Below are 23,690 nucleotides of genomic sequence, written 5' to 3'. Positions count from 1 at the left end.
ACCCAGAGGCTGAAGTCTTGAGTATATGTCCAAAAGAAATAAATGTGTATGTCTAAGAAGGTTCATATCAGCTTTATTCTTTTTTTTTTTAAACAATTTTTATTAAGTAAACTCTATCCCCCTACATGGGACTTGAACTCATGACCCCGGGATCAAGAGTTGTATGCTCTACTGACTGAGCCAGCTGGGTACCCTCAGCTTTATTCTTTATTTAAAATAGTCCCAAACTGGAAACAACCTAAATGTCCAACCAGAGATTGGCTAAAGTAATTGTGGTATATTCATATCACAGCATAGCGTACAATATTTTTTACTCAAAATTAAAAAACTGCTACATTGTAAGACGATAGACGATTCTTGTAGACTAATATTGAGTAAAAGAAAGTGGACACAAGAAAAGCACATATGGTGATTCCACTTATATGAACTTCCAAAAGAAGCCAATTTAATCTCTGGTGATAAAGCTCAGAATAATGGTTATCTCTTATAGAAGGGGAGATAAGTCACTAGAAGAGGATAGAAGAGAGATTTCTGAAGTTTGGGAAATACTGTGTATTTTTATAATGGATGGTATATTTAAAAGCCACACATGCAGAAGGATTTTCTGGAACAACGTTAACTGCCTTTCATTAAAACCATTTTATACCGGCAACCACATAAATGTTTAAATATGTAAACATTTGAGTTATATACTTATGACCTGTGCATTTGACTTACTGTGTGTAGGCTAGACCGCATAACACTGTAAGTATGAAAAATTAAATAAAAATAAAAGTTCCTTGAATGAATGAGTGAATGGATACATGAATTGGGTCATTAAAGAGAAAAGAATGTATTGCAGTATAAGAGGGACTTGAAATGCACTTAATTCTTGGCTCTTGAGCTCTTTCTACTCCAATAATGCCCCCAAATAATTACTCATCTACTTCCTTTGCTTAAATATTAGTTGCTTTTGCTATTTAATCACAACTGTGAGGTTAAGGAAAGAAAGTCATTAACAGTAAAGGAGATAATGAGAACCTCGGGACTGGCATTTAATTCACCGCGAGGGACCTATTAAAAGCCCTTTGGGAACTGGGGGGGGGGGGGAAATGCCTAATCCCTTCTGTTTTTTTATCCTTTTGCACGTTATGAGCCGCAGATACAAAGGAATTATTTAGCCCCTGGAGGAGAGGAGTTTTGCCAGAAGGAAGGGGGGCCTCCCAGATGGGACATGGCCCAGCCCACCCGAAGGCCAGGTGGCCCCGCCGCGGGGTGCGCCCCTGCCGCCCTCCTGGCGGGGCTCACGGGGAAGCCCCTCCCCGTGCCCGCCCGACCCGGGCCCACACGCCGCCCGCGCCCCGCAGGCCCCAGGCGCCGCCGCCGCCGCCACCGCCCAGCCCCGGCTCCGAGACGCAGTGCCCGGGGCGCCCGGCAGGGGTCGGGCCGGGCCCCGGGGGCGTGGCGGCGGCACCTGGGGCGCGGGGCGCGCGCCTCCCCTGGCTCGCCCCGGGGCCAACCTGGCCGCGTGCGGACCCGGGGCCGTGCTGCTCGCCCGGCGGCCAGGGGGCGGGGACCGACGGCGCCCGGGGGGCGGGCGAGCGGGCGCCCGGGATGTTCCTCCGCGGCGGCCGGGCTGCAGCGGAGCAGGAGCGGGAGCGGGAGCGGGAGCAGGAGCAGGAGCAGGAGCGGGAGGAGGCGCGCCGGGAGATGCCGCTGCCGCCGGCTCGGGGCGACCGCGCGGAGCCCGCGCCGTCCAGGGCCCCCAAGAAGCCCACCGCCTTCCGCATCTGGCGCTCCAGGAGGAAGCAGCGGCCTCCGCCGCCGGCCTGCGGGGTGTTCGTCCCGCACCCGCCGCCGGCGCCCCCCTGCGCGCCCAGGTAAGCCGCGGCCCCCGCCCCCCTCGCCCCCCCCCGCCCCCCAGCCGCGCCGACCCCGGGCGCCCCGGCGGCGAGGGCCCGTCTCTCCCGGCGCCCAGAGGGGGCGCAGCGCGGCCTCAGGTTCCGCGGGGCTTCGGCGGCGTCGGCGGCGTCGGCCCGGGCCCCGCACCTGGGAACGTGCGCCCACCTGTGTGGCTCGTGCTCCGACCCCCGTCCACGCCCTGCAGCCGCGAGGGAGCGGGACGCCTAGCGGGGATTCTTGCCAGAACGAATGGCAGGGACGCCATCTACCTTGGGGTCATACTTTTTAAAGATTTTATTTATTTATTTATTCATGAGAGACACAGAGAGAGAGAGAGAGAGGCAGAGGCACAGCAGAGGGAGAAGCAGGCTCCATGCAGGGAACCATGTGGGACTCGATCCCCGACCCGATCCGGGACTCGATTCGAGACTCGATCCCAGGACTTGATCCCAGTATTCGATACGGGACCCGATCCCAGGATCCGATCCCAGGATTCGATCTGGGACACGATCCGAGACTCGATCCCAGGACTCAACCCGGGACCCATCCGGGACTCCATCCCAGGACTCGATCCGGGACCGATTCGAGACTCGATCCCAGGACTCGATCCGGACCCAATCCCAGGATTCGATTCGGGACTCGATCCTGGGACTAGATCCCGGGCCTCCAGGACCACGCCCAGGGCGGAAGGCAGGCGCTCAACCGCTGAGCCCCCCGGGGAGCCCCCGTACAATGGTTCTGATGGCGGTGCCTTTGCTGTGAAGACCTCCACTCCCCCAGGCCTCCGCTGACCTCACGGGATCCGAAGGAAGCAGCGAGTGGCAGGCTTGCTTACCCCCATCTTACGGGTGGAGAACCTGAGACCAAAAGGTGAATGGCTTGTCCCCGACGGGAATGGGCGTCAGACCAGGGCAGCCCCGGGCAGCCCCTGGTTGTTCAAAATGCGATTGCCCCTGCGCTCCTTAAATTTTGATCGAAACTTTGTATTATTCAATTATACTACCTGAATGGATACATCCATTGAACACTGATCAATTTGAAGTACCCATATATTTATGTGGTTTGGAGGTATAGGACATTTTTTATGAAGGGCAGTTGGCAATATCCAGTAAATCCTGCTGCGTGTATTTTTAAACCACACCCTATGAACTATGAGGGCCAGAATAAAATAGTGAAAAAATCTGCATGTTAGATGGATTTCCCTTTTATTTCCAAGAGAGTCTTAATTCTGCAATATGTTTTCATTCGCTTAGTAAAATTTTATTGGGCACCTTCGCTAAGTGCTGGGATTTTAAAGAACAATGAGCATGGTCCCCGAGATCAAAGAATTCTTACTTTCTTGAGGAGACCAACAAGTACACAGTGGGATGAATCCTGTGATAGAAGTTAGCACAGGGGCGCCTGGGGGGCTCAGTGGTTGAGGGTCTGCCTCTGGCTCAGCTCAGGTTGTGATGCGGGGGTCCTGGGGTGAGTCCCACCTCCGGCTCCCTGCAGGGAGCTCTGCCTAGGTCTCTGCCCCTCTCTCTGTATCTCTTATGAATAAATAAATGAAATCTTTAAAAAGAGAGAGAGAAAAAAAAAAGAAGTTAGCACAGAGGAGGGGATCCAGGGAAGCTTCCGGGAGGAGGAATGCTGAAGTAGTTTAATCAGAAAAGGAGAGGAGTCAACAACTTCCCGGTTGAGATTGCACTACGAGCATCACCAACACTGGGGAGAGCATGGTACATCCTGAGAAGCACAAGTGGTTCAGGATGGTCCAAGTATGTTTGAGGGGATGGGAGAGGAGTGCTAAGAAAGAAGGCTTTTTATTTTTTCTCATATTTTTTTTTTATCAACCCTGGTAATAATTGGTTGTAATAGAACATACTTTTATCTATTGAAAGACTTACTGTGCTTAGTCACCAATTGAAATTTCTTCTTCCTCCTCCTCCTCCTCCTTCTTCTTCTTCATGATTTATCCATTTATTTTAGAGAGGGGGGACACAGAGAGCGTGAGTGGGGGAAGGGGCAGAGAGAGAGAAGCAGATTCCCCACTGAGTGCGGAACCGCCCTCATGGGGCTCCATCCCACCACCTCAAGATCAAGACCTGAGCCAAAATCTAATCCGATGCTTAACTGAGCCACCCAGGTGCCCCCAACTGAAATGTCTTTTAAAAAATGTTACTTAATAATGATGTACCCATCATTGAAGTATTTTTCCTATTACCTCCATAAATAATTTAAACCCTTCTTTGATGTTTTTTTAATCCGACTTACCCCCATCATTTCCTGTCTATCAAAATGTAATCATACACAGTTATAGGCGGTATATCCAAATCCAAGGACATTTTAGACTAAAAACAGGAGCTTTTGCTTCTCTCCTCCAGTGTCTTGTTGCTCAGTCTTGAAGCACTCTATTCTTTCCTTCAGAATTGTGATGAACTTTGTACTAACACATGTTCTGAAAACTAAACATACAGGTCTGCCTTTGGGATGTTTTCCCAGTTAGATCATCTTCCTAAATATTTTGTTTACTTCTGAGTGAGTGTACCTGTTTCTAGTCTAAAGAGTGTGGCTACAGCGCACTTAGGTGTCTGGTCCATCTTGACCAGTGTGGCTCTCTGGAGCCGACTGACCATGTCCAATCACCTCTGTCCAGGAGTTGGGCTGGTGGAGCTAGGCAAAATGCACAGCACTCCCTGTGGCCTTTGTGTCTGTGTGAGGAGCGGACAGTCAGTGGCCACATGTTTTTGCTGGCCGTACATGATTAATATTATGGGCTTTTAGAGCAAGCAAAAATGAATTTCTATCCTGGCTGTGTGACCTTGGGCAAGTTACTCTACCTTTCTGGGTCTCCGTTTCTTCATTTCAAAAATGGGAAAAACAGTGACACTGACTCTGTAGAGCTGTTGAGAATCTCAAATGATTATGTTTTTTTTTTATTGTTTATGTTTTAAATGTAAAACTTGTATCAGACTTTTGGGCACAAAGTAGGAACTTAGTAAGTATGAAATCATCATCATCATGGTAAATGCAAAGATCTAATGGAAGAAACAGAAAAAAAAATAGGGTTGGAAGGGGGGAAATGCTTCTCTTCCTTGAAGAGCTTACTACTCCAATGATGGTTTATTTATTTTTAAAGATTTTATTTATATATTCATGGGAGACATGGAGAGAGAGGGGCAGAGACACAGGCAGAGGGAGAAGCAGGCTCCTCGCAGGAAGCCTGATGTGGGACTTGATCCCAGATCCCAGGATCCCGTCCTGAGCCAAAGGCAGATGCTCAACCGCTGAGCCACTCAGGCATCCCGCCAATGATGGTTTAAAGTTTATTGAGGTCAGATTTCTGTATTCTGCAAATATTTGCAACTTTTAGTGTAGATGTTCTAAAAATCAATGATGGTCATTCTCTTTATGTAAAATTGAACACAGCTGCCTCTCTTCCTAAAATTCACCCTTGTGGTTTTTTTTCAGCTTCGTCTTGGTAAACGTGTTATTAATGTTATTTTTTTTTTTAATGGAAATAGGGCTGTTCCCTCCTCAGCAGCCCATCTCCTGTCTTGTCCGTTATTCTCTTGCCATCAGGGAGCCCAGTGGAGAGGACATGGATTGGGCATGGTGAGCTGTGGCCCGACTTTTCTTAGGCGAGCATTCGTGGCACTCGTTTATGACGTTTTGAATGATACTCCATTTTTTAAATAGTTTGCTCGGGAGCATGGATTCTCTATCTGGGTTTAAATCCCTGTTCGTTGAATTACTGTGACAGCTGTGTCATCCTGGGCAAGTTATTAACCTTTTTGTGTCTCGGTTTTCTCATCCATAAAAGGGGCATAATAAGAGTCATTATAAAAATAAACAAGTTAATGCTTTTTGAGTGCTCGAATAGCAATGGGCACATTGTCAGCGCTAGTAAATGGGAGATTGTTTCCCTTTTTCCTCACTGGTATCTTGCTTACACCTCCTTTTCAGTAATAATTTCGTGTGTTTATTTTCTGCTACGTGATGGAAATGGTGCTTTCTTTTCTACATTTCCTTATTTAGCTCTTAGCTAAAGGTCAGTGCAGTGAAGTGAAAGTTATTACGCTCAAACTAAACTGAACCCCAAACCTAGAGAGCGAGCATTAATGCTCTCTGCCAGAGAGCCAAACTCAAGCGGTGGGGAGCCTCATAATCCCCTGAAAATCAGCAGACCTCATTTTCTTTGGAGGAAAAAATGTAGCCAGTGCCGGAGGGCAGAGCATCCTCACTGGGTAGACAGAGACCTACCTTCAGGTCTGGGTTTGTAGGCTCAAGTTTCTGGACTGTACACAGTCCTGTATTTCTATACTTCAATGGACCTTTCCTTTCTCTGAACAGAAAACAACTTACTCCCTGTTTATTTCACTAGAATATTGTGAGGATAAACTGCTGCTTTATTGCTTTAGAAAAAGAACAGTTATTTAAAATGTTATTTGAAAGCATGCTGGATCTGTAGAGTGTTAGTCTTCATGACTTAACATTGATTCTAGTTTTCAGTCTTTTATGGTTGGTTTAGTGTTTAGGACGTTCAACAGGTTGAATTATTTTCTAGCATAAGGGACATAGCTAGATAAGTCTAGTTTGGTTTGGTTTAATCTAATGTCACATCTAAACTATTAGCACCGGGTTATCTTTCTTATTAAGCTTATGCCAAAGGAAAGAGTTTGAAAATTTAGCTTTTATATCAGTACTGATAAATGAGGAATTTAAATCTGAGCTCTGTCATTTACTAGCTGTGTGCTCCTAACTGAAGTTACTTCAGTTTAATGATCTGCAACCCACCTCTAAGCCTTGTTTTTGAGACGTTTAAATATATATTTAAAACAACTAGCGTTGTGCCTGGGAGACAGCAGATGCCCAATAAATAGGGTCTCCAAGGTCAGGCTGCAGGGAAAAAGGCATAGACGGTGGTGTTGGACAAGCTCAGTTTCAAATCTGCCTCTGCCATTTGGCTCCAAGTGTCCTTAAGCCTCAGCTTCCTCCCCTGTAGATGGAGATGCCAGCACTTCCCTCTTGGGGCTCTAGGAGGATTAGATATCACATTTGTAAAACACCTGGTGCAGAGCCTCACCCAAAGCAGGTGCTGGGTAGATGAAAGGTGGTGGAAGCAGGAGTGACAGGAGCCGTGATAGCTGTGGTTCTTGTCTTGATGGCAATGGTGGCAGCTTTAATAGATATGCTTTCACATCGTAAGTGGAGTCAAGCAACTTCAGGGGCCCGGAAGTTGTAACCAGGTCTGTGAAGACCTGAAGTACCTGTGAGAATCTGGATATGCCTGTTAGTCTATAAAAGAGTGGCCCTTTATGCATTCGGTGACTTAAAAGTCTTCATACATATGACTGGGGAAGGGAGAGGTAAACTTTATACTTGGAGTTAGAGAAGTTTCTCCTGAAGTGACTTTGGAGTCTGAGTTCAGTGGAGGCTGATCCTTTGCTGTTTCTCTGTCACCGTATCACCATGCACCCCCCCTTTCTACATTTTCTGTAATGATCTTCTTAGTCTGGATACAAGAGATATACACACTCTTGGAGACCTTTAGAACTTCTGGGCTCAGGTTCACTTCTTTTTTCTTCATCTTCTTCTTTTTTTTTTAAATTTATTTATTCATTTTAGAGAGAGCATGAAAGCACAGGGGGCAGGAGCAGAGAGAGAGAGAGAGAGAATGAGCTCCAGGCAGACTCCACGCTGGTCACAGAGCCCAATGCAGGGCTCGATCTCACAACCCCAAGATCATGACCTCGAGATCAAAACCCAAACTGAAACCAAGAGTAGATGCTCAACTGACTGCACCAGCCAGGTGCCCCTTCTTTTTTCTTCTTTAGCTTTTAATTATAAATCTTATTCGTAAGAGACAGTAAATCACTGCTTTACTGTTCACCCATGATTAAAGCAATGCAGCAAAAATATTAGATATTGAAATTTACTTTCTGACTCCCAGTGTTCTTTCAAAATGTCCATTGAACACTTCTCTGTCTTAGAGTTGACTTAATGGGTTGGTTATGATTCAGGAATGTCCATGCAGGAAAAAAAGTGATTTATTCACTTAGAAAAATTGTTTCTGGTAAGACCATTTAAATCTTGAAGTGTATGTATTTCTATTTACCTTGAATATTTTATAAAATAATTGCTTAGTGTCCATTTCATGTTGTATTTACTGTACAGAAGATTTTAGAGATCTTGTTCATGAAACGGAATGCAATCTGACCTATAGAATCATTTGGATTCTATAGGAATCCTATATATAGGATTAATGATAGATTATCGTATGGCACAAATTCCTTTCTGTATCATTTTACTGAAATGTTTATCAATCAAGTTTTAGAGAAGTTTCTTGTGATCAACAAACAGAGCACTTGTGCTCACTTCAGCAGCACATATACTAAAAACACAGAGCATTTATTCTGTGTTAGGCACTGGGAAATAAAACAGTGAAATCAGAGATGATCCCTGCTCCTAAGAAACTTGCACATTAGTGGAGCGTGGAGCAAACAGGTAAAAATGAATAAAGTTGCATATGATGCATGAAGTGTAGAAATAGAAGATTTAATCAAATGTACTGAGGTCAGTAGAAGGATTATCTTGAAGAAGCAGAATTTTTTTTCTCTGATGAAGAAGTTTTACCATAATGAATAATTAATGAGAAATTTTCTTCTCTGATATAAAGACCATCAAAGGCTCCAAACCTTCTTGAGGTTATAATCATCTTAAACTATATCCAGTGCTCACGGAAACTTTTATCTGTGCAGTGACACTTAAAGAGAATCATGTATTTGGGATTATGCCTAAATAATTTTCTGCAGTTTCTTAAAATATCTAGAGCCCAAGACCATATTATTTCAGCTCTTCTGTCATATTTTGACACCTAGGAAGAAAGATTGGGCTTGGAATGTGACATACTCATTTCAAAACCTTGGCTGAAATTTTAAGTAAACATGTTGACATTCTAAAATTATAGGCTGAAAATAAGTGGTTCTTAACATTCTTTAAATAGGTTTACAAATCCAGAGAGCTTACTTGTGTCTACTCAATCTTTGTGAAAAGATTCTGAAGTCTCTTTCAAAGAGTCCAGCATTGCCTATCTTCTCAAAGCAAGGTGATCTTCCTTAAAAACAACTTATCTTTATTTTCATACTAAATTGTCTGGCACAGGGGCAACCCTGGTGGCGCAGTGGTTTAGCGCTGCCTGCAGCCCAGGGCGTGATCCTGGAGACCCTGGATGGAGTCCCACATCGGGCTCCCTGCATGGAGCCTGCTTCTCTCTCTGCCTGTGTCTCTGCCTCTCTCTCTCTCTGTGTGTGTGTCTCTATGAATAAATAAATAAAATATTTAAAAAAATAAAAAATAAATAAATTGCCTGGCACATCTCACAGGTGTCTTTCCATACATTCAACTGCAGAAAAATGAATTCTCAGCTTTTACCCAAGATAGAATTGAAATATGAATTCAAAATCTTGTCCCAAAGCAAGTTTTTAAGATAAACTGTGTATAAATGTCTGATACTTGTGGGGTTTGGTAAGAAAAAGCCAGTCAATTGAGTTTTATTAGCTCATTTGTAGCTCCCTTAAAATACAGTTGCATTGGGCTGACTCAAATGCCTCATAAAAATACCTCTAAGGATTCAGATTTATGAGAAGTCTTCATTCTAGAGATGAGCACTTGTTTAGTGCTGTCTTTACAGCACTGAACATCTCGTGGATGGCCCTGATCAATGGAAAGGAAGCAAGGACAGACACCCTTCATAATAAGGGAGCATTTTGACAAAGTGCCAGGAGACCCAAGGACACACAAGTGACTCAGAGAATCCAGAGTCCATTGTGGTGTCCCTAGTTTCTCTCATCAACAAGTTATAGAGAAGATGAGTGTAGGCTGAACCTGTAGCTAACCCAGAAAAATGAGCACAGAATAAACAAGTGCCTTTTGTTTTTTACCTTCCCATGATGGCAACTGAACAAGTAAAAGTAAGTTGCTCTTAAGCTTGGCAAGTTATTCTGTGGTGAAGAAAGTTGGCTGATGTCTGTATTTATTATTGTTATGTGCCATTTCAAACCAGCCATCCTGAGTCTCGTCTATTAGAAATTACGGTTATGGCATCCTGAAGTTAATATCAACAGCTTGTAGAAGAGATTTGTCCAACTGGTACACCACATGTAATATACCTTCTATTTTTTTTTCCAAATTAGTTAATAGGGAGTAGCATAAACTTCTAATAGTTCTTTGGATTCTCTAGTTGGATGGTTCTTTATCTTGTGATTGGGGTCAAGAGATGAATAAGGTCAGAAGGGATGAGAGGAAGCATTTGGTTTAGAATAACAACTTCAGACCAGGTGAAAACACTGTCTTCTGTTAAGATTTGATGGAAAGTTGCAGTTTATTTAACATACTTGATAAGTATCAGACACTGTTCTAAGTGCTTTACAAATATTAACTCACTGCAATGAATTCATAACATCCCTGGGAGGTAGGGACGATTATTATCCCCATTTTGAGGAAAAATGAGGCACAGTGGGAAATGGTAATTTAGCCATTGTCACAGAGCCCATAAGGTCAGGGGCTGGTAGTCTTGAGTCCCGTGGTTAATCACTGCAAACTGAAATCACTGTAGTTAATGCTGCTTTCTTTATATTCCTACAATGAGCATATTTAAGCCTTCAGTTTCACAATGAGAAATTATAAAATATATAGGAAATCAAGTTAATTTTTGGCATTAGACAATTTTTGTGTTAAGTAGTGGAGAGAAAAATATGTAAATACATTAAAATTTTGGAAGAAAAAAATTTTAAGCAGAAATTCTTTTTTTTTTTAAGATTTTATTTATTTATTCATGAGAGACACAGAGAGGGGCAGAGACACAGGCAGAGGGAGAAGCAGGCTCCCTGCAGGGAGCCTGATGTGGGATTCGATCCCAGGACCCTGGGAATATGCCCTGGGCTAAAGGCAGACTCTCAACCACTGAGCCACCCAGGTGTCCCTAAAGCAGAAATTCTTAAGTGTATGTAATGCAAAAGTAATGTGTTTAGATCCTGTGTTTGGGGCATCTGCCCAAACTTTGTCAGGAAACAGCATAATCAAACCGTGGGCCTGGTTTGTATACCCTCCTTCCTCTCCTAAAGTCTTGGCACAGGCAGCAGACGGCACGACAGGTTGCCCTTAGAATTTAGAGTTGCTGCCCAGGCTAAATGGAAATATCAGAATTCTTCAAGCAGAGCTGCTGGGAGCAGTTCTAACACTAGGTCTCTAAGAAGTCCTGCTGCTTAAATCCTTTGGTTTTACTTCCTGATTCATTATTGAGGAGTCCCCGACGTTGAATACACATTTTACCCGATGTTGGCTTTACACTCCAAGGATTCTAAACCATTACTGACATTTTATCCCACTTGAGACTCATAATGACTCTGTGCAGAAAGACCATGCCCTCATTTTATAGATGAGGAGATTGAAGTTCAAAGAACGAAATGCAGTTGAAGGAAGTAGTGCTAAAACAGGTTTTCTGATTTCTGGGCAGCTATTCTTTTTAGGTTCTCTTGGATTATAGACTGTGCCTCCCTGTTCCTGGCCTAGACCTACCTTTGACGGGAGCCCAGGTGATTCATCTAACTTCCTGGTGACTATTCCCCTGGAAATCTTCCCCCCATTTCATAAGCCAACAACTATGAGATTGATCACAAGATTGAGTTATTAGCTAATTAGCCGGTGTATACACTATACTCTGGTTACTGATATATCTAATACTTTCAGAGTTTCTTCTATAATTAGTATTTTACCTACTGCCCCCCACCAAAAAAAAACCCCACCCCACTAAAAATAACTGAATTTGTGTTTAAAAAAATTGTTTTTAAATTTAATTTTATTTAATGTCAATTAATTAACATATAGCATATTTTCAGTTTCAGAGGGCAAAAAAGTGTTAAACTTGCACAGCTGTATTTTATAACAACAAAACGTCTGTTTGAAACTACAGGGTCTATCCATACTGTACTCATGCAAGAACTCCCTTTAAGGGGCTTGACGTAATGCTGCTGCTATGACACATCACGTACCTTATTTATAATTTGTCATTTAAATGTTTTAGTAATACTGATGGATTCGTTAATATCCTGTGAAAGCACAGCTTGATTATTTTTGCATCTGCTATTTGGAAAAGATATGACAGTCTATGGTCATACCACCCTGAACATGCCTGGTCTTGTCTGAGAAAGATATGACAGTCGAAGCAAACTGTTGACATTCGTGTTGAAATACAGTACCTCCTTTATCATGAATGCCATGTGCAAACCTAAGAACTGGCCCCTTCCAAGCTTGTGCAGTGGAGGCTCCCCCAGTGCCAACTATTCTTGGCTCTACCGCCTTGCAAATGTTGGCTTGCTTCTCCACTGTTGAGCTCCCACAATCTGAGAGGTTGTTATTGTCTGCAAAACAACACCATGGTAGTTGCTTCAAGGTGGGATTATAAAATTATTCTCTTTTGGTATTAGCTACCCAAAACAATTTTGTCTGGAAGAGATTCAATTATTGATCAGAAGTCCCTTATTGGAGCACAGTTTGGATTGAAACAAGAGCATTTATATTCCTGTGTGTGTCAGTAAACATGCTTAAACAAGCTAGTGTAAAACTAGGTTTGGGGTTTTTTTTTCAAGATAAAAGGAAACTACGACTGAATGGCATTTGCTCAAGTTTTGACTTTTACCAATTTGCATTTTGTGATTGTCCCAATTTCATCCTATGAGAAGTTTCAACTATTTTGACCAGGAAATCCTAGTAACTGGTACATTGCTGGCAATTAGTTGTACCCTTCCTTGTTATTTTGTTAAAAGCTTTTTTTTTTTTTTTTTTTAATATACCCATAAGGGGACAACCAGCCCTAGATCTAGGTGATAACTGCTGAAGATGCATTGGGTCCTTCATCACCCTGTGCTTTCTTCCTACAGAGAAGCCCCTCAGGAACTTATGCATTGACTTCCTCACTTAGGACAGGTTTCCTGGTCATTTTTTTTTCTATGTGTAATCAGACCCTGCTTACAAATCCACAAATTTACAAAGCTAGCTGATGAGACGCAAAAGGGAGTACCAGTTTTTGTCTAAATGTCAGTCAGTAAATGATCAACAAACAGCAAGTTGATTTTGAGCTTTCTACATTTATTTGTTTGTTTATTTATTGCAGGGCCAAAGAGGGGGCATGTTTTTTGAGGAAGATGAGTGTGGCCTGGGGGAGTGGGCAAGGAGAATTCTTTTCAGCCACCGAATTCCCTACCTCTCTTTTTTTTTTTTTTCCTACCTCTCTTGTCAGTAAACACAAGAAAACTTCTGTCAAAAATAAATAAGACAAAAGGCACTAATGAATTGAGTACCTATTATGTGACAGCTGCTTTCATATTCGATGTATCTCATTTTATCTTCATAATAGCTCTAAGTAGGTATGGTAACTCCCATATTTATAATTGAGAAAACAGAATCTGATAGTGTTAGTAAATGACAGAGCAGTATTTGAACCCAGGTCTCTCTAACTCCAAAGCTGGCAATATTTTCACCAAACCATGAGAAAACTTAACGCTCACCAAATGAGTAGTTGAAGGTGTGCATGTGTATGGTAGCTAGTTAGCTAAAGAATGGAAGTAGCCAATACAGATATAGTTACCTATTGCTCTCAGAGCTGTCATTCTTTCAAAAACCAGGAGAAAGGGGCACCTGAGTGGTTGGTTAAGGGTCTGACTCTTGATTTCAGCTCAGGTCATGATCTCAGGTTGTGAGATGGAGCCCTGCATCAGGCTCTGCACCTGCTGAGCATGGCGTCCACTTGGAATTCTCTTTCTTTCTCTCCCTTTGCCCCTTCCCCCCACTCTCCCTCTCCTGCTCCAGCATGCGCGCGCGCACACACTCTCTCTCTCTCTCAACAAAGAAACAAACACATGAAAACAGAAAAGAAGCATTCTCCTTGAAATGTTTGCCCCAGGATAGAGAAGGGGAATTTCGAAGAATGAAGACTTCATATATTTTGGGAAGTCAGTGGGGCACCCTTGTTTTTCCTGGGAACCCTTGACTTGAGATATTCGGCCAAGAACCAGTGACTCAATACCTGTAGTGTTAACTAAACTTGTTGTTCCTGATTTCCAATCTCTTCCACAAGCCAGAGTCTTACTACCTATTGCTGGCATGATTCACAGAGTATGTAAAGAAATCTGAGATGCAAATGTTGAGGATTTTTTCACTCCTCATAAAAGTTAATCACAGCACTAAAAGAGGAAAGAAGCTGCTGATGACCCAAACTCCAAATTTATGGGAGATACTCTTGGCTTAAAAGACATAGATCTAGAGGGTTTGAAGTAAAAGAATTATGAAAATCCTCTAAATACTTTGTCTTTATAGGAAATAGTAAGTTTGTCATCAGTGCGCATTTCTCTGAAAATTGAGTATTATTTTAACATTTATGTATTTGAAGGATTAAAAAAAATTACATTTCAGAAAGCTCATTAATTTCTATGAGGATTATTGAATGCCCAGAACTAACTCACAGTAGGTCATAAAAGAGAATAAATTTCTTTTTCCATTATGCTAGACTAAAAGCATGCTCTGGCATAAATTACTATAGTCATTAGTACTACTCAATTTCTAGAGTACAGCTGAAAATTTACTACTTTATCTTAAACCACAGTTCTGCTTATTGGAGACTTTCTCTAATTTTAAAAACAATTACTCAGTGATAATGGTATTTGAAGCATCAGGTTTGCTCCTTTCGTTTGTGACTCAAGTAACTTAGCAGATGTTACCTCTCTCAAAAGCAGTCTTGATGTATGTCTTTAGCGACTGTGTCTTTCACACTCAGGAAGGTAAGTAAATGTGAGTGTGAAACTGCACCAGTGTAATTCATTTTATTTATTAAACAACATTATGGATACCTGCTGTGTGGGAGGCCTGGTGGTGTGGGCTAGCAAACCAGTTCAATCTCTCTTCGTGGGAACTGAGTCTCACTTTCCTGTCTTTTAGAGAAGCTGCAATATTTACCATTAAAATAATAAAAAGTTTCCACATTTACTGTTATAATAAGGATGAAGAGAAAATATTCAGAGGTAAATGAAAAGGCTGAGAGATATAGGAGGTTCAACCTCAGAGAGGTTGGAAAATTTATAATCCTTGAGAGCTCTCAACACTGTCACCGATATACTGGTTAGGGCACATAAAATCTCTAAATTGACGGTTATATTTATATTTGTACACACATACATTCTAACACTAAAATACTTTATTTATACAGATGGCCCCTAACTTACCATGAACAGTTCAACTTATGATTTTTCAATTTTATCATGGTGCAAAAGTGATGCTCATTCAGCAGGAACTTTATTTCAGATTTTGAATTTACATCTTTTCTGGGCTAGCAGTATGGGTGTGATGTCAGCATCTCTCATGATGCTGGGCAGCTGTAGTCTCCCCGTCAGCCACATGCTCACAACCCATACACTTACAACCGTTCTGTTTTTCACTTTCAATACAGTATTCCATAAATTACATGACACATTCAACACTTGGTTATAAAATAGGCTTTCTGTTGTTAGATGACTTTGGTTAATGTAAGGATTCTGAGCACGTTTAAGGTAGGCTAGGCTAAGCTATGATGTTCGGTAGGTTATGTTTATTAAATGCATTTCTGATGTGATATCTTCAACTTATCATGGGTTTATCAGGACATTACCCCATCACAAATTGAGGAAGGTCTGAATCTGTATTCTGTGCTGGATTGCCTACTTGTTAAATTCAGCATGGGTTTACAACATCCAGCAAAGCAGGGATGAGAGAGAGAAAATAAATCCAGAATATGCCAGGAGATTAATGCTATTTCAAGATATTTAAATTTTGTTTTAAGATTTAGAATTTGTTCTTATATTACATGATATATTGGGGTGGAGAAGGCACAATTTTTTAAGTGATTTGAGTGATTATAAGACAGACCTCTCTATATATGGGGGAAATGGGACAGCATGATTTGAAATATGGAAAATAATGGATAAACGTGCCCAATTTTATTCTCATGTCCTTCCCATGCATTAGATTTCAGGTTCCAAAGTATCACTTTGTCTTCCCTGAAGAGGTTTGATTGGTTGATGCCACTTTTATTTTTATCTTATTTTATTTTTGAAAAATATTTTAAAGATTTATTTATTTATTATATATATATATATATAGAGAGAGAGAGAGAGAGAGAATGAATGGGGGGAGGGATGGGGAATGGCAGGCGGGAGAGAGAGAGAGAAAGAATCTCCAGCAGACTGAGTGAGGAACCCCCATGTGGGGCTAGATCCCACAACCCTGAGATTGTGATCTGAGCCAAAATGAAGAGTCAGACCAACTGAGCCACCCAGGTGCCCCTGATGCCACTTTTAAAATGTCCTGTCCAGTTCTATAGGAGTGGTCAGACCAGTGAACATTCCAAGGGACTGTTCTTTTGTAATAGAGATTCTCATTTAATTGATTGATATAGTAGTCTATAGTTGCCTTAGCTATTTTGGCAGCTTTACCATATAGTTATAATAATCCATAATCTCACTATCTGTGAATAATGCTATTAATATTCTGTTCTTTTTCTGTGCATATTTTCATATAGATAATATCACAAAGGCAGCAATTTAGACGCCTTTATTTTTCACTGAGCATTATCATTAGCATTTTCTCACCTCATTAAGGTATGTAAAATTTTTTTTTACCTTGATGGACATTTAGGTTCTTTCTCATTTTTCTCTTTTATGAGTAATACTTCAGTGAACAGCCCAGTGGGCAACCTCAGCCTCTGGATATTCTGTTTGCCCTTCCAGAGCCACTCTTCACCCTCCTCGGTGCTCCTCAGAGCTGTGTTTAGAACCTTCATGGACCAAGCTCTCTTGCCCTCTGGTTTCTAGTTTGGTTCAGGTCATGGGAGACTTTAGAGGAGCAGGAGCAGGAGCTTATGCAGGAGCAGGAGCAGGAGTGTGCTGGAGGGTTCCATCTGCCATTGAAGGCTAGAGCCTCTGACGGGTGGACCTCTTTCACAGCTCAGACCTTGCCAGTTCCAGCATGCCCTCCCTCCCTCACCCCTGCATTGGGGGAGGGGGGTTGTAGGCTTCTAACTGTGGAAAGCCCTGACTGCTCCACTCTTCCTATGATACCCTCTGACCTGCCCATATCCTGTAAACTGTCGGTTCTTGAAACACGTCTCAGTCACCTCTTTTGTGTGTGCCATCTGTGCCCTGCCAGGTTTCCCCCTGATGGTCAGTCAGCTAAATCTAAGTGGTGTGCTCTTTGTATTTTGTTTTGTGCTCGAGTCCTCATCCTGCAGAAGTGTCGGGTAAAAGGCCATTCAGAATTGGGTAGGGGAGTTAAGTTAGGTCAGGTCTGAGCTAGTCTTAGGGAAGCATGGCCATGGATTGAATTAGAGTTCTCTCATGGAGATATAAACAAATTGCTGTTGGAACAGAGAGAAGGGAGCAATAAACTCTTCTGTGCAGCTGTGCAGGACACCTGTGCTTCAAAGATAGGGAGGATACCCTTGCTGCCAAATGTTCCCAGTTTTGTTTCATTTGGGAATTATTCGTTCAGTCATTTCATTGCTCTTCTCATTGTGGCTAACCTCTTGTCCTGTTCTTGGAAGTTTGCATATTCATATGTACCAGCCCTCCAGATCCACTTATATGTATATTCTTTCATCTACATATTTGCTCAGAACCTCTTCCTTATAGAAAGCACAATCAGGATTTTGTGAGCTGAATGGTTACTACCATGTTTTGGGCATTCCTCGATATGTGACTGATAACTTTCTCTTAGTCTTTAAATGAAAAATAAAAAGCTCATAGCGAATACTTAACCTCATTCACTTTTGCTTCAGTTCTAGGTATCAAAGTCCATGGTTTTCCAGAATAAGTGCCAAAGTAGTCAAAGCAACTAGGAGTTGTTTTCTACTTCACAGGCCATTTAAATCGAATGATAATGTTTTCTATGTTTACTGGGTCATCACTGACAGGATCTCTGACTGATGGAGCATGGAGGCTTATCCAAGGACTCACTCGATTGCCCAAAAGGCCTAGCCCTTGTTGTGTTTTTATTTATTTATTTTTATTTATTTATTTTAAAAAAGACTTATTTATTTATTCATGAGAGACAGAGAGAGAGAGAGAGGCAGAGACATTGGCAGAGGGAGAAGCAGACTCCTCACAGGGAGCCCAATGTGGGACTCGATCCCAGAACTCTGGGATCACACCCTGAGCCGAGGGCAGATGCTCAACCACTGAGCCACCCAGGCATCCGTCTTGTTTTGTTTTTAAATAAATTTTATCTGTTTTAGGAAATGTTTTCGTTGATCTGATATTCAGATTGTATTTCTTATAATGTGAATTACTATGAGTATATTCTACTGCAGGTATAAAATGAGGATAATTCACTTAAAATGGGGGCACCCGGGTGGCTTGGTCAGTTAAGCATCTGCGTTCAGCTCAGGTCATGATCCTGGGGTCCTGGGATCAAGTCCCAACTAGTGCTCCCTGCTCAGTGAGGAGCCTGCTTCTCCCTCTGCCTCCTCCCATCCCCCCTGCTCGTGTGTACCCTCTCTCTTTCTCTGTCAAATAAATAAATTCTTTAACAAAATTCACTTAAAATTTAACATATAAAATTCTCACCAATTACCAAATAGCAGAAAAGAAAAAATGAAAATGAAAACCTACCAGTAATAGAAATGAGAGAGCTTGGGTTTTAATCCTGGATTTCTCAGTTACAAATTAGGTGACTTTGGGCAAATCATCTAAGCTGTTTGTGTCTTAGGGTCCTGATCAACAAAACAGGGATGATACCAACCTGCCTGGCCCCTGACCAAGCCATCCAGAGGCTCCTTTGAATGAATGTGAAAGAGCAGTGAGAACCATCACCCCTTGACTCAGCTCATCCTCTCACTGCTTTTTTTCTGGGTGCCTGGCATGGCACATTTCTTTTCTCTCTTCCTGTGGTCTTTTCAGATTTTCTCTCTACCTGTGGTCTTTTCAGAAGGGAGTAGATACATGGCAATATTTGCTTTTCCTCGTCTTTTTTCCACCTTAATCTCGTCTCTGTGCATACCTCCTTATCTCCAGAATTCTGGTCTGAAACCTGGTCTGGGGCCCCCTCATCCATGTCCCTGCACAAAGCAGTGGGTTAAAAGAGAGAGGTTCTGTGGGTCCTGTTGCTTCTGCTTTGCATCGCCCCCTCTTCCTGGCTTTCTTCCCCACCTGCCTGAGTCTTTGCTACCTTAAATGTCTGTGGGAATTGTTTAGCTAGATAGACACACCCATATTTCCTCCCAGCCCATGCCACCAGGTTGCCTTCTCTTAAAGATGCCACTTATTTCATAGAAGAAGCTCCTACAAGCTTCCCAGAGAATTCAGGGAGGTAGTTAGGTTTGATTGTCTCCATTTTGCAGATTAAGCAATCGAGGCATTAGGTTGATTAATGAGAGGACTATATCCCAGGAATCTTGAATTTTAGCCAACAGTCTTTCCATTGTAACACCACACTACAAAATAGATAGAAATTGAAAAAAAAAAAGTTTTGTAATTTTCTTGGTTTATTGCAGTGTCCTTTATTCTTCTTCCCTTTTTAAAAAAAAAATAACATGGGCAATGTTAATGAAGTAAAATGACATGGAAGTAGAAGAGGAAATTGAGAAGTATTTATTTGGTAAGTAGAGTAAGATATTGATGTATTCTAGTTAAAGATCACACTACTATGAATATTAAAGTTTTAATATATTTCTAAGAAAATTCTATATGTAAAAAAAAAAAGCAGATTTTTGCCAGTGGTGTCCGACTATTGAATTATCAAGTTTGACTCTTACCTACTTTATGCTTTTTTGAGAGACAGTTGTCTTTAGGGCATTTCAGTATTTGGAGTTTGATAACCAAAGACACTGTCCAGACTTGTATGACTTTGGTGGAGCAAAACCCCAGCATCTGTTACCCCGCCAGACACCTTTCCCATCAGAACTACTCATGTTCAGGTCCTAACATGCACACACCTTTCAGTTTTATCTCTGAAGTGGAAATTTTAGTAGCACTGAGCACAATTTAGGAATTGCATATTTAGGAAATTTAAATATTGAACAATTAAAAAAATATTTCTGGAGTAATTTGCTTTTGGAACTTGTGATTTGAAAGAGTCTCTGATTTAATGCTCAAGAGTTTCTGGTGCCCCAAAGCCAAGGTTTGGGCATGGACAGGAACCCAAAGTAGCTACAGTCTAAGCTCCCTGAGGCATCAAAGCTTGGCGATAGATCAGAGGGCTGAGGGACTAGCCACCGAACTGGGTGGTTTATTAGCACAGAGAGGAAAGTGTGAGCAGGTGATATAACGGTTTCTATCAGAGCGTCATAACCTTTTGGGATTTTTGTACCAATAATATAGATGACTTCAGAAAAAAATGTTGCTAATAACCATTTGGGGGAAAGAACTAAACCAGAAATCTGAAGACTTGGATCTCTATTAATTAGCTGGGTTAACTGAGTAAAATCACTTGACCTCCCTGGGGCTTAGATTCCTCATTTATAGTAGGAGGGATGGATTTGGACTTCTGTCATAAGATTTGATCTTGTTCACCTCCTCTGAATCACAAATTTGAGTTTATAAGTTTTCTAGCAAAGTTGGTCAAGGTGTAAGTACAATAAACAGTAGTGTCTAATACATATGGAAACTGAACTAGTTCTAATGCTAAGTAGTTCTTTCTACCCTTTTCAGTGGGAGTGTCTTTTGGTGAAAAGTAGAAAGCTATCAGGGTCTCAGGGAAGGTTGGCAGAGTTAGAGTTTTTAAACCCCCTCTGAGTAGAAACCTTGCTCCACTTGAACAATTGCAGAAGACAAAAGAAGAAAACTGTAAGAGTTATTTGGTTTAGACGTATACATGCTGTTTTGAAGAATCTCTTAAGATATATACATATATGTCTTTATGTTTGATTATCATTTTACTAATTCAGCCTAGGATCATAAAATTTAAACTGAGTGTGCAGACGCTCCTATTTTGCAGCCTAGAGAGCCTTATTAATGAGGAATATTTAAGGGGAAAAGAAGATGTAGAAAAAGATGCCTGGGGACGCCAGGGTGGCTCAGTGGTTGAGGTCTGCCTTCAGCTCAGGGTGTGATCCCAGAGTCCCTGGATCGAGTCCCACATCAGGCTTTTCACAGGGAGTCTGCATCTCCCTCTGCCTGTGCCTCTCCCTCTCTGTTTCTCTCATGAATAAATAAAGTCTTTTTTTTTTTTTTTAAAGATGTCTGGCTTCTCTATAGTCATAATGTAGCTTTGATTTAAAAAATTAGCATATTGGTTTCTTTACAGGTTGGAAGCACAGTGTCTTCAGCCCTTAGCTTGTGGCCACAATATCTAAATTCTCCTAGTTCAGACATTCTCTGATTGTGTTACCTTAGGTAAATCATTTTACCTCTTTGGAGCTCAGTTCCCCTCAAATATGAAAAATAAGTGGAGGGGTGAAATGATATTTATCAATATCTTTCCAGTTTTTATATTCTATTTGGCTAGAAGTTCTAATTTGCTACTGGGGAGGTTGAAGGACGTGAACAAAGACAAATGCTATATCCAACAGTTACATATCAGCCAATCCTGTTAACCACATTTAGTGTGGGGACCTGGCTGGCCCAGTCAATAGAGCATGTGACTGTTGATCTCAGCTCAGGGTGGTGAGTTCAAGCCCCACGTTGGGAATAGAGTTTACTTTTTTAAAAGACAAACAAACCATATCCAGTAAAAGACTGTTTTAGTGAGAGAGATGACACCCCTGTCTTAGGTGGGTTCCCCCAGAAGCAGACTCTATGACAAGGATTCAAGTACACATGGAAGTTAGGAAATACTTGTAGGGCATGAGGAAGTGAGCAGGTAAGGGAAGCCAGCCAGTAAAGGGCTAATTATCATGCCAGTTTCCACTGTGGTTTAATGGAGGTTAGTCCCCATGGGAAATTCTGCACGTCACTGTAGGAGTCAGAGCTATTCCATCCCTAGGGGAGAGGCGTAGGGGTGGTATTAGAAACCTTAGTTTAGACAGTCATGGGTTGAGGGCTGCTCGCAGAGGCCACTGTTCCCCTGGCCTTTCCTGCCTCTGACAGTGTGGGCTCCTGCTGGCCAGGAAGCCCCCACATAGTTGGAAGTTCAGCAGTCCCAGGCTACCATGTCCTGAGCAGATATGGACAGCGTGGTGCTAGTATAATCTGGTTACAGCAGTACGGCCAGAGCAGTACATCCAAACAACTGCACTGTGGTGCACCAACTAAAGGTAGATATGCATTCACTTTGAGAAGGAAACACCACGAAGGGACCCAGAAGCAGAGCCCCAGGAAGCAATGAGCAGTCTTCAGCTGCAGCAACTTGCTGTCTATCTCTAAACACAGGTGGCATGTAGCAGCCAGGGAGGGGCGGGCTCCTGAGTACCTGTTAGCCTTAGCTCTGGGAGGCAGGCCATGGACATTGCAAAAAAAAAGGCATGTTGACAGTACACGTGCAGTCAATGTAGTCAAAATTGCAGGCTTAATTGCTGGCCATATCTAGGGCATAGCACTTTAAAGGGAGTAGCAGCCATGACGACTTTGTGTTTGTGATGAAAAAGGTGATACTCCAGGAAGAGTATGGTTGTGTTTTGTAGAAATTCTTTTTATAGAGAAAACAAATTCTCTGATGTATTATGAAAACATGTTAGCAGATGCAGAATTTTCTATCAGTGTCTCTGTAGAATCAGACCAGCTGTCAGCAGCATCCTTGATGGATTTTGAAATGTCTGAGGTTTGAAACCGAATGTTTGGTGTGAGCACTGAAGTTTTGTTCCTTCAGGGTCACACAATGTTCTATGCAAACTCTACTGTTTGTACGTGAAGTTGGCTTCTAACAATCAATCTTTCTATGTATTGCTGTCTATACGTAGAACATATATCTACACGGTGGAAAACATATACTAAAAATATAGCAATATTTCTGTTAGAAATATAACTTTATTTTTAATGTTTCATAATAATTTAGACTTTACTTTTAATATTTATGCCACAATTAAAAGCTTAGTGTTTAGAAATAGTTTTTGTGCTACTGGTATGCAGAAGCTAGCAGAAGACCTTTAATAATTTGTATACTTGTGATTATTACAAAAAGGTATTATTAACAATAATATTACCTGGTGAATCATTGTTCTTGAGTTAGCCATATTGCAAAAGAAAATTATAGTTAAGGCACCGTGACTATATTGCTATTAAGTAATCCACTTACTACAAAATTGTTGATATCCAGGAAGGCTAATGGGAAATCCTGCTATCATTTTCTTTTGTCTCCATGTCCATGAAAGGTAGATGGACTCTTTAGGTAATTTTTGAGGGAAGGGATGTTGAAAATTCAACTTGACCTAATCATGGAACAAAAATTTTATGGACCTTTGAAAGAAGAGGTCTAGTGTTTCTCAAAATGTGTTGCTTAAATATCCAAACTGCCTGGAGAAAAAAAAAAACAGATTTCTGTCCCCACCTCCAGAAGTGGAAATTTAGTAGGTTTTGAGTAGGGCCTAGGAGTCTGCTTTTTAACTAATCTCTTATTAAGGTCATTAATTGAGAATCACAGGTCTAGCCCAATGGGAATTAGGATTCAGAAATCTCAAAAGAGAGTCTTCCCAAAGGCATCCAGCTGCCTGGTGGTCGAGCTGGGGTGAAACCCAGGTCTCTTGAGTTTAAAGTTCATTTCTTTACATTATGTTTATAATTTTTATTTATTTTATTATTTTATTTTATTATTATTTTTAAATTTATTTATTCATGAGAGACAGAGAGGCAGAGACGTAGGAAGAGGGAGAA

The 23,690-nt window shown here is 41.8% G+C and overlaps 1 protein-coding gene across 1 annotated transcript in view; it reads left to right on the top strand.

The window, feature by feature from the left end:
• Positions 1-1,575: 1,575 nt before the first annotated feature.
• The window catches only part of LOC144316675 (beta/gamma crystallin domain-containing protein 1-like), a gene marked incomplete at its 3' end in the record, with an annotated part of 151,658 nt that continues 129,543 nt past the window's right edge, over positions 1,576-23,690 (top strand). Inside the window, exon 1 of the mRNA XM_077902593.1 lies at positions 1,576-1,859. Within this exon, the coding sequence (XP_077758719.1) occupies positions 1,594-1,859 (266 nt within the window). The remainder of the gene's footprint in view (positions 1,860-23,690) is intronic.

Source organism: Canis aureus, chromosome 7, assembly GCF_053574225.1.
Source record: "Canis aureus isolate CA01 chromosome 7, VMU_Caureus_v.1.0, whole genome shotgun sequence".
Taxonomy (NCBI): domain Eukaryota; kingdom Metazoa; phylum Chordata; class Mammalia; order Carnivora; family Canidae; genus Canis; species Canis aureus.
The sequence above is the reverse complement of the archived record's forward strand: the minus strand, read 5'-3'. Positions and strand labels throughout refer to the sequence as shown.